This window comes from Tribolium castaneum, chromosome 7 (assembly GCF_031307605.1).
Source record: "Tribolium castaneum strain GA2 chromosome 7, icTriCast1.1, whole genome shotgun sequence".
NCBI lineage: Eukaryota > Metazoa > Arthropoda > Insecta > Coleoptera > Tenebrionidae > Tribolium > Tribolium castaneum.
The window spans coordinates 10,269,165-10,281,705 of NC_087400.1; the positions used below are offsets into that span (position 1 = coordinate 10,269,165).

At 29.7% G+C, this 12,541-nt stretch overlaps 1 protein-coding gene across 8 annotated transcripts in view; it reads right to left on the minus strand.

Annotated features, from left to right (window-relative positions):
- sick (sickie) overlaps positions 1–12,541 on the minus strand; it is a 269,698-nt gene that overhangs the window by 73,313 nt on the left and 183,844 nt on the right. The window contains exon 1 of one of the 8 annotated variants that reach the window (XM_015983910.2): positions 6,037–6,176. The exons of the other annotated variants lie outside the window; for them this stretch is intronic. Within the exon in view, the coding sequence (XP_015839396.1) occupies positions 6,037–6,101 (65 nt within the window). The 5' untranslated portion in view covers positions 6,102–6,176. Of the gene's footprint in view, positions 1–6,036; positions 6,177–12,541 lie in introns of those variants that run through there. 8 annotated transcript variants of the gene reach the window in all.

A 12,541-nucleotide genomic window follows, 5' to 3' on the forward strand; every position in this document is an offset into this window, starting at 1 on the left:
ATTTTACTAAAAAAACATTTTTTTTTGCCAGGACCGGGATTCAAACCTCCCACACAAATGGGTATGTTAGCCACAAATTTGAAAAATTCTCAAAACGCTCAAGCGCCACCATCTTTATTTTGCCTAATGAAAAAATTAACTGTTAATAAACTACCATAAGCCAAAGAGTGGCTCCCAACAGGTGAAATGAAAATTTCTGTTAAAAGTACGCAATTTTTGGAAAGAAGATATAAGAGTTTTTAACTCGTCTGATCATAACAAATTCACTGACTTATTGCTAAGCCATTCCCTAACACCTATATAAAATAGTTGCAGAAGTAGCAAATTCACACTGTAATTTTTGGAAAACGGCGTCACACTTTGAGTCAAATTTAGTTCGATATATCCGAAAGTTTGTATACGCGGGTTCATTATAACCGGACTCCACTGTATAATTAAACGTTTTTAAACAAAAATATTCTAGTATCTGTCTAATCAGAAAAAAAAACAAGATAAGTACATTAATGTTTTAACGACTCTCATTAAGATAACTTAAAATTACCTTATTAGATTAACAAAAAATGAATACTAAACTGAGAACTTTGAAGAAATGTATCTACCTCGGAAAAATTTTTTGAAGTTTTTCATTATCATTTTTAAATATAACTAAATGATTTCTAAAACATATCATATAAGGTAGGAAGTACCTACATAAGAATACAGATTCATAAAACATGTTTTTTTAGTTTAATTTCTTTGAAATAAAGATAAAAATAACTGGAAACTTTTGGAATAAATGGATTAGTATGTGAAAGCATACGAAAAAATTTATCAGATCAGGTCAGGTCAAGTCATGTCAGGTTTACACATTCGATTTACAAATTAATCAATTTGCTGGCTAATTTAGTAGATAATTTTATTTGCATTTAAAATGCAGTACAACCGCAAATATTTTATTTGATCTGAGAAACTGTTATAAGTTCGTCACAAGTGCATTTTATTTCTTATAGATATTTATAATGTAGTTTCTTATTCCATAGATATGGGTAGAGAGTTGGTTAAATTGTAAAGTAGGCAAAGCATTGGCGATTTTGTGTTCCGAGAAGGTTTGCTTTTCTTATTAGCCAAAGTGCCTTGGATAGTTTACAAACTATCCAGCTATTTTGTTTTTCAAGTAAATTAGCCAAAATTGTAGAAACTGCCAACAGTTTGGCTGATTCACAAACTAACCAGCTTACAAATTAGCCAAGTTTACACATTAGCTGTAACATACAGAGTGAACCAAAAGTAGGTAACACACAAAATTCGTATTTTCACTATTTTAAAACACGCTTCCCATAGCAGCGTGCTTTAAATTAAAGTGTACTAACAAAAAAAATTAATAACGCTCATACGAAAAGGCTTAAAGTTGTCGGGTGTCTAAGTACACATACGCTCGTTGCATAACGACAGCATGTGTTTTCGCACTCGTATTATTAATAACTATAAATGCTACATTTTGGCTTTATAATGACTTAATAAAATTTCTGGCGACATCCGTTTTGAGTAATGACCTCATTTTTATATTTTTAAATGCCTACACATTTTTATTTTTTAATTTGTTCTAAATTTTAAATTTAAACGTGTTTTCAATTAAATTTAAATCACGTTGCTATGGGAAGCGTGTTTTTATATTAAATTTATTAAAACACGTTGCTATTAGAAGCGTACTTTTGTAATAGTGAAAACACGTTGCTCTCGGAGATGTGTTTTAAAATAGTGTTTATAATCTAGGATTCAGATATTAAAAAGAAGGCTTAAAATGTTACCAACAGAAAAAATGTTTAATTGGAGCTCAAATGATTTTGCTCTTGGCAAGGCTGTCCTTTTGATATTAAACATTATATCTCATTTTTTGTTATAGCAGACATGATTAATGATGTCAATCCCCTATTTGCAAGTACAGTGCTGCCAAAACAACGTTTTAATAAAATTTGACTTTAACATCCACAACAGTTGATACTGATGATTTTGAAGCGCTTTCTTCTCGAACACTACAATATAAATTATCGCTGAAAATGGTTTGAAAAGTGAATCGCAGCTGGTGTTATAAAAGAGATTTATTATGTGTGAGATTTATGAGCTTTTAGTTGTATTTTATGCTCCTATATTGCAATAAACGCAGTTTTAATGCACATTTAAACGTGACGTGATTAAACAGAAATTGATATTTATGTAGTTTAAACGTGCTGAGCAAATTTAGCATTTTTTACATAAAATTATAGAACTGCAAGTACGATGACAATTATTGAATCCAATTTTTAACAAATATTCCAAGCTCTGACCATTGTTTCCATTGGATCGCTTTCATATGCAAAATCAAAGTCTCATTTTGAATGGTTTGAAAAACAGTTATTTGAATTTTTCCTATTCACTCTTTGCACAATCCACAATAAAGCTTTAATAAAAACTGCACTACAATAGGGCAAAAATATCATTTTGGTTTTTTAATTAAAAATTAAAGCCATATTATTCATCACTCTTCCAGAAACTTAATTTAAGCTACGAGTAACACAGTGTTCTACCTTTTATTACAACATATCTTTTACGACCCAGTATTTCCTACACTTCGAAATACCTCTTTATGTAATAAAATTACAATATGTAACCGAGATCCCTATTGTGCACTGAAGCCTGAACAATAAAACGGGGGTGGCGTGGCTTATGTTCGCAATCAAAATAATTTATATAGTCGTAGATTCATTAACATACAACCCTTATTAGGTTCTGTTTCAACCAAAACTGCCTTTAAAAAATAAGCGGTACGTCCTGCGAGACAAATCCGAAAATCCTCTTGATAACGAGTGTAGTGTTAATCCCCCACTTCATTCATAAGTAATAATGCAATTATTTCAGTCGACAGATTTCACTCGAAAAGCTTAATAAATAATGCAGCAGTCCCTTCAATTCCGGCGAGCTTGAACGACAGATAAATATTTTGAGAGAACCAGTCCAGTACATAATTGATTTTTAATTCGATAATATTTTTATAATCTACATCTGAAAGAGCAGACAGAGTGGCGTGGCAACAAAATCAATTTTCGAATCAGAATTAAATCTGAGTATTCTTGTTAATTAATCGCCACAGGTGCTCCAAACTTAATTAACTCACAGAGACATTCAAAGCGGACAGAAAAACAATTTTAAATTTTTAATAAAGTTGTAGTTTTGTCGTATACATCACGTAGAGTGCCTGCAAGGGAACCACCTGCTCCATGTGTGGCATAATTTATGTTCTGAAAAACTACTCACGACACGCACTTGCAAGTTATTTCGAGAGAAAAGGGGATTTTCTACATTTTTCGAGCGACAGGACAAAAAACCTTCGAAAAATAGTAAAATAACTACACCATCCACTGCAAGGTGTCTGTTACATAAATAAGTTTAAAAAAGAGTTAAAAAAAGTAGAGACCGGATCTTTTAAGGTCTGTTCTTGAAACTTGAAATACATATTTCGATAAAAATGTAAATATTTGGCACTATTTTTAGTTTCCTAAATTCATGAACTGACTTGTTCTATCCTAAATATTTTCTAGACTTTCCTAAAGTGTATTTAAACTTTTTATTAATTTAAGTTTTTTCATTTTTTATTTTTTGTTTTAGTTTGAATGTAATTTCTATTTATTGCATTGTCTCATTCTGGAATTTTGTTTTTCGAATACCTATTCTCATTATTATAAGAACATATTGTCACACGTTAGAAGATATTTCAAATATACAAATATTTCATTGTTATTCTGTTTTCCTCTCCATGTTTTTATTCAAGAACTTGAACTAAGTATATTTAATTTCAAAAACTTTCTTTCAATGAATAATGTTTTCGTAATTACTTTAAAGATTTAAAACTTAGAATACATACTTAAATCAAAGTTAATTTTTACGTGTGTAAAATACTCGGTTAGTAACTATTACTATTTTAAAGATAAATAAAGTATATTCTGTTCTACTTTATTCTATTAAATTAATTTCTGAAGAGTCTCAAGCCCTAGTATTAAAAGCACAAGACAATAGCACGTTGAAAAGTGATTTACTTTAAATGACAACTCACTTTGAAATTTGATGAAGTAGTACAAGATAAAATAGTTAGCTTGTCAGTTAAAGTTATTAAATCCGTAAATAATGTTAAAGATTCTGTAAAAAATATTTTACGAGTTCTGTAAAAAAATTTAAAAGACGAAAAAGTGGAAAGAACTAGCAAAGGTGCTAGATTATATTTTCTAGGTTGAGAGGAATTCTAACAAAAAAACAAAGGAAAAAACGAACTAATTTTGCAGCGTTAAATTCACAACAAAATTTAGTTTTATTTCAACCTATTTTGTTTTTCTTATGTTCTTTTATGTAATGGAATTTATTATGTTATTATTATTATTACTATTATTATTATTATGTTTTTATTTTTCCTATTGTAGTAATAAATAAACACAGGCTGGCCCACCGATCTCGAAAAGCTTTATAACTTGTTTACAGATCTTGACTTTTTCTCTTTTTTAAAATTACACTGCGTTTCTGCTACATATTCCTAAGATATAGCGGTATATATACAGGTGTCCCAATATTAAAAAAAAACACTAGATATGTTTTTTAAATTAAACAACATACATTTTATTGCATTTTTGGACGTGTTTTAATGGTTTTAATCTAAACTTGTATTGGTCGATTTTGCTTAGTTTTTTAAATAAATTTATTATTTTGACGAAAACACCCTTTTTTTAAATTCATTACACAAAAACAAAGAATCGTAGAAAAGTAGACTTTCGCCACTTTAAAAGAAAAAGTTTAAACCTAAATCTGCTCTAATTGTTTAACGCATTGCAATTAAAAATGTAGATAAATTAAGAAGTTTGTAAAAATTTAATACACTATATTTAAATTTTGACATAAATATTAAAATTTTAGTAATTTCACTATAATAAATGATAACTAATGGCATAAGGGTAACATTAAAATTATTATTAGCTGAAAATTTCAATTTACGACTACTCAGGCAATAGTTAATAATTTTTTTTAATGTTTAAAGTTAAATATCTTTTGAGTAATCAGCGAAAGACACTTAACTTAAACTTAACTTAAAAAATTTAAAGATCTCTTAGATCCAAAAATAAAAATTTGATTGATTTGATTAAAAAAAAAGTGTTTTCGACAAAAAATCAAATTATTTCAAAAATAAAGCAAAATCGACGAAAACCCAGTGTTAAAAGCTACAACCAAAAAATGCAATGGTCAATAATTAATCTGTTTCACATCACTGAGACACCCTCTATGTTATCTATTTGTATATACAATAAAAAAGAATAAAAAAGTCAGGTTCTCTGAGTAGTTGATTTTGTAAAGCTAGGTGAGAAATTTGAAATGTTTTAATATTTATTTGAGTATGAAAAAGTGCTACTTTTCTAACACCGACTAACTCCGGAAAACTAACATTTTTCTACACTCAAATAAATATTGAAAAGTTAGCAAATTCCTCACCGAAATTCACAAAAATTGTTTGTGAAATCTTTTTTGATACCTAATTAACGTTTTTTTTTTAAATCCGGTCTCTAGTCATTTGAGAGAAAAAAAATCAAAAAGTCATAAAATTCTAAATATTACAAAATATTGTTTTGATTAGACTCTATACGGGCTGTCCTAACAAATAATTTAAAAAATCTAGTTTCACTACTATCATCACCACTGTGGTACCAAAACATGCAGTTCAGTGTTACCATTATTCAAAAATTTTAGTCATTTTCTAACACAACTATTTTACAAATTAATGCTGAGACTTTGTGTATATAAAGGAGCAAATATTGTTTGTTATATTATTATGTGTATAGTGTGATTGTCGTCTTTTTAGAAGAAATGATAAAACATTTCTGTGAAACTGCATGTGAGCACAGCACACTATAATATCACTCAATTTCCACTCCGGAACTCCGGTGCAAAAATGATTTAAACTCGCACACACCGCGTTAAAAATCGCATTGCACTGCAGCAAGTGGCAGCCGTTGATTTAGACATCGATTAACCGAAATTACACACCTCCGAACCTCCGGAGAAGTGGGCAAGCTCCTGGACTTGCGAACTCCGGAGTTTGTGTTCCCCATGCTTGAGCGATGGTGTTACGACGACGACACGCGCCCGTGCACTGTTCAGCCACCCCAACAATGAGAAACTGCATCTGCCACTCTTCCATCGGAGGAGCCCTCCCCTGTTCCCCTAAACCCACATTTGCATCAGAATGGTCCACCGGACCCATCAACCGAGCTGGAGTATGTGCAACGAGAAGAGTTTATTCGGCCGTTTGCTGTGCGGTATCGCCGGTGATAAGAGATTTCGGGAATTAATTCGAGGTAATTGCGCGAGTTTTAGAAGGGGCGAGTGAGGGTGAACGGAAACTTAATTTTAAGTAAAAGGGGTGTTCTGCCTTGATTCGACAAATGTAAAAATATTTAATTTTTTTATTTAATAAAGAGTTATTCTGAACTCGGAACACAAAAATGTGATAGTTAATTATTTAAATGCATTCACGTTTGGGGAGTTAACATAATCCAGAATTGAATATTCAATATTTAAAATACTGATGCACAAATGCAATAAAAACACAATTTTAAAATTCAAATATTTGAAAATACACTTTAAACAAGGTATTTAAAAAATATGATTTTTACGCTTACATAAAGCAAAAATTTTACACAAACCACACTTCTGTAGTATCAAAATTTTTCGTCTAACAGTAAATAAAGCTGTCGTAGTTTGTCTAATTTTCTGACACTAACGACGAGTTAAGGCAAAAGACACTTAATATATAATATATAATATATAATATGTAATATATAATATATAATATATAATATATAATATATAATATATAATATATAATATATAATATATAATATATAATATATAATATATAATATATAATATATAATATAATAAAATGTAACAGATGTAACAAAATAATAAGTAATGATCAGAATTAGATCTTTGCTCAAAAATATTTTTTTCGATTTCTGGCTTTATACTTAAAACAAAAAAACTCGTTTTAAACTAGGTATGAAACCTTAGCTAAAAAAGTTTCAAAAAGTTAAAAACTGATAGACTTTCAATAAAAAATAATGGATCAAAATATTGTATACTATACTAAAAGCAATACATTTTTCTACTAAATTAGGTAGAAATGCTTACAAATCATTAAAAAAAAATCCAGAAATGATAATATTCAATATTTATCTATGCTGATAAATAAATTATTATTATAAACATAAAACAGTTTATTACACGTTGACGTTTCAATTATACAGGATGTCTTAAAATTTCCTTGTAGAAAGCGTAAAAAAGCCATTCTTATAATAGTATGACGAAAAATGCGCACCAACTTAGTTATTTTAAATAAGTATCTTATATTTACTTAAGTATAGTGTTTATTCAGTTATTTTTTGTTTTTTTGTTCTGTAATGTATGTTCTAAAATCTCTTATATTAAATTATGCAGAAAACTGAAAGTCAAATTCGTGTTTTAAGCGACACTATTAGAAGTATTAGAAACAATCCAAAGATAAACATTTTTTTGTATTTCGGTTCTACAAATCGAAAAGTAGATTCACAAAGAGAAGTTTGTGCAACTCCTTTTAGAACATTTTTAGGAGTTGTATTGGCAGTTCTGGGCTGGGTGTCATCAGTCATCACTGTAATTTAGTGTGTTATCTGTCAACAGCGTCAAGTCTTTTATTGATAAAGCCCGGGTAATAAACAAAATTAATAGAAAATAGTTTGAACACATTTTGATAAGTTAAACTAAACAAAACCAAACAACAAAAAAAGAAAGTAGAAGAAATAGTATATTACACTTGTTTTATAAGATTTAATTGTGGTACTCATTCTATTCGAGCACTGCTTCGTCGTGCTTTAAAACCATTCGTGCCACAATAGAACGTCTTATAAAACTTGTATAATAATATACTACTATTTTTGTTTAAAAAGTTTGCCTATTTGTTAAACAATATGAACTGTAAATGATGTAATACAAAAAGCGCTCAAAGTTTGTCATATTAAATAAAGAGAATAGAGTTACATTTTATAAATTTGTTGACTTAAAAATAATGTATTTTTAATAATGTTTGTTAGAAAATCTCTCATATTAAACTAGGTAGAAATAGTCACATTAGTGGTTTTAAGCAACATTGGATCAAAAATAATCCAGAGATGAATATTTCTTATTTAAAATTTTTGTCTATTTGTTAAATACTATAAATATTTTAAAGCAAGATTGTATGATTTCTTAACTTGACAGTAGGTATTTAGCTCGGTATTCAGTAGTATCAACATTTTTGTTTTATTCTAGTTTTTGTCTGATAAAATTTTTAACCATTTTTAATGTGCATAATGTTTAAAAAGCATGGAAATAATTTTGATTGTTTAAATTTTATTAAGTTTAGCTTATTAATTAGAAACTGATGCTCGCCTAAACATCACTTATCAGCTTATCACAATCAGTAATTTATACGTAAGCACGCTGAAACATTTTCATCAAAATAACATTTTTCATATTAAGTATATGAAAAAAAAAACAAAATTCCATTTGAATTGTTTTCTTATTTTTTTCTAATATTTGTGTGCACATTCAAAAATCAAAGGACTTTTACTCTAAAGATTGCATTGCATATGAATCCGGAAGGTCAAATCTTGTATTCATAGTGTTATCAAGCGACGTTTTTATTAAGATAGACTTTTCATCAGGGACGCAGGGAAGAGGCCATTACGGCTCCCTCCGGAAAAATTTTAAAGCCTAGGTTTACATCTAAAAATGGAAAACACGAAAGGCGACATCATAAATTACAATAATCTTATTAAACGGTAAACTGCATTTTCTCCAGACACTGTGTAAAATTAGCAAATTTTCTAAAAATTCCTGCACCATTATTTACCCGAAATCCCTCACTGCAAGACCAGACATCTCATTCCCCGAAGCCTAAACCCAAAAAAATCCAACACATCTCGTCCGCAATAAAATCAGAACCATACATAAATTCTCTCCACTGAAGCGTTAAAAATTTGTCGGTTGGCTTCCTTTTTTTTCTGTCCCGTGAGATGGCAGATAATACAGTTTTATGGCACACTTTACAATTGTGTGTAAAATGCAAATGTGACCCGTATTACATTGGCATTACGACGTTAATCTGGAGAAAGTTATCGGTAAACACAGGACCCAAACAATTATTTCAATCACTAGGTATAGGGACGAACAAATTGAACAGCACCTGAGGCATAAATCCGGGATAAATCGAACGTAAATTATGAGATATTTGCTATTTTCGCTGTTAAATTCAAATTTACAACAGACTGCTATCTCAAATTACGATATTGCATCTCCCATAAACTACTAAATCTCGTATAAAACGGATTATTTTTTGCCGGCAAAGAAATACGACTCTATTTACTTGAGTACGTTATTGTTCTCCTTTATGTATTTATCTCACATGACCGTAAGCACAGCTTTGAGATGGTTATTTATGACTAGCAGTTGCCCGCGACTTTGTTCGTGTAAATTTTGATTCAGACTGATTAAAAATGTTTTTTTTTCATCTAGTTGATGATGGAATTCCTTGTTTCAAAGTTTCTGAACGTTGTAATTAATAAAGAAACCTCTTTCTCTTTTTTGTATGAATGGGTAGTTACTTTATTTTTTTTTACTACAGGAACACCAAACAACCGAGTCATTTAGGCAAAGCGACACAGTGTATTCGAATTACAGAGTTCATGAACATCTATCTAAATATTTCCATTTGTTTGTTATTGTTTTTAAATCTAAAGCTTTTTAGCGTTATTTGGATGGAATTGTCACTTATACGACATAATAATTCACCAAAGGCTTTTACAGAGAAATATTTCTGAACAGTGTACAAACTTTGGTTTCAATTGGAGATGATGAATTTATGCTCTTTATTAATGAGTTTTATGATTTCGTTAACTCAAACCAATGAGGAACCTTTTTTTAAATGTAAATAAATAATCCACTTTTTCTCAGAAAGGCACATTCCCGCAAAATTCTGAAATGTTGAATTGAATATTTTGTAAGTTTTATAAGTGTTGAAATAGATTGTTACCAAACAAACTGCAGTCCACTTCTCATTTTTCTGCCCCTTTAAGATGAGCGCTTTAAAAAAAGCTATCCTCATATTACTAAGGACATCAAATTTTCAATCATCTTACTTTGATTCTTATATAGAATATAGCAACATATCTGTAAGCTTGTTATAATTACTGCAAGAGTTTTTTAATTAACACCTATGATTATTTTCTGTAAATTTGCAAATTTAAATAAGGTCAGCTTCAATAATTAAAAAAAAACGATTATCGTCGTGTCTTCTTAATCATAAACATTTTTTTAAGATGTTTGAGGTTAAAAATTCTAAAAATAATGCGTAACATCACATGTTAAAAAAAATATCTCAACCTGGCGAACATCCTGAATAACTTAAAAAATTAGAAATTTTCATTCGCACTTTTATCCCCTACAGCCCTATTGGGATCAAATTTCCAAAATCGTTAGAAATATCAATTTACACAATATAACTATAAAAATATTCTTTTTATTTAACACTCTTGGGGATAGAATTTCCAAAAAACCTAAAAAAAAACGTGTTCCTTTTTTTGAAGTGAAAGCCCCAATATACCAATACAGTTACAATCTTTTCATGGATATTAACTTTACAAATAATTGATTTCCATACAAATTTTGACACCTCATTTAACCAAAAATCCTGAAAATTAATGTTTCTTCATTTTTAACGTAAGGCCTAAATACCAATTTTCAAAATTATTATTTTAATATTTCTTTTAAAATGACGGATTTTTATTCAAATTTTTAAACTCCATTTCACCCCTTTCAAATTATCGAAAAATCCCTTCTTAGCGGAACTCTACATCCTCTAAGGAACGTATCTTCCAAATTTCATGTTCAGTAGTTCAGGATGTGCTTTGTCTGTCAGTCAATCACGGTACTGTTTTATATAATACTATATTATATATTTTATATTATACAATATTATATTATATTATATTATATTATATTATATTATATTATATTATATTATATTATATTATAATATATATTATCCATCGTATTTGAATATTGTAACTCTGACATCAAGAATGCCTTGAAAAATGCGATGACAGATTTAGATTCCTTGTAAAGTGCCTGAAAAACGTCGTACTTCAAAACGTCTATTTCTTTTGATTTTCGCTTGAAAAAATAAAAACAAAGATTACAAATTTCCGTTTTTTACAATAATTTAAAAACTAAAAATGATACATCAAATTTTCTGGCATATAATTGTTCAGTATACAAATACGCAACTTTGCCCTAATTTAACCGATCTCGTATCTCTTATAATAACTGATATGCCCATGGTGGAGCTCGAAAAGCGGATACCCTGTATAGAGATAAGTTACCTTAGTAACTGGCTAGAAAAACAGTCTCTTGCATTTTCCACCAAATGTAAAATTGCACAAGTCGTCTGAAATATATTTCCGATAGTGTCGTAATGCACATCCATTGAGCCCTCCATCTCACCGTGAAAGCACTTGAGCGTAAAAGTATCATTAGGTCCGAGTTAAAGCTTTATTGCGAAACTTCGGACCTGTTCCAATATTTCGCGCAACATAAAACCCCTTCGCTGCTGCTGCAGCAGCGGCAGACATCCCCTGACATTTCTCCCCCGTTTTTCAATAAAAATAAAAGTATGATGAGTGCGTGTGGTGTGTGCGATATGAAAGGACCCCTAAATGGACATTCTCGAGACGAAAAAGACCTAATTGAAACGTAAAAACTAGATGAAAGTTTTCATTATTTAGGGATGTGTCAATTATTTACTTTGCAATTGCGGTTTGGTCAAAATAAGCGCTGAAAAGGGTTACTTACAACCCTAAAAGAATTAATTAATTTTTTTAACTAGGACGAGATTCATTTTAATGAATTAATGAAATTGGAATGTTGTGTAACTCATATACTGTGTCTGCACACAATATACAGGGTGTTCCGTCAAAACCCCACATTAGAAGTATAAAAGTTTTATTAGAAATATTTATTTGAAAGTTGGTACTCAGCCATAATCCGTTGAATTCTGCTCAATGAAGATATTTTCCAAATGGCGGCACTTCCGGTTATACCGGAAGTCGCTATTAACTTTCTCATTTTAAATGGAAAGCTATGTTTTCCACTCCGTTTTTGGATTAGTTAAGTTATTCTAAGGCCGTTTTTATCAGCTTTCCCTATTCATAAGTTTAACCGTTTTCGGGATATTTGAGATTTTTTGAAAATTTTTGCATTAGCACCTGTTACTTAAAAAATCGGTAACTCTTTTAGTTTTAGAAATTTTGAAGTCATATTTGGAGAATTAAAATAGGAAGCCTATATCTGTACTCCAGTCAAAAGTGAAAAATAAGTTAATAAATCCAAAAATTTTGGGGTTAGGATTGAAACTTCAAGTACCCATAACTATTTTTTCAAATGGGATGTCCCAATTTTTATTTTACTAGATGGAGAA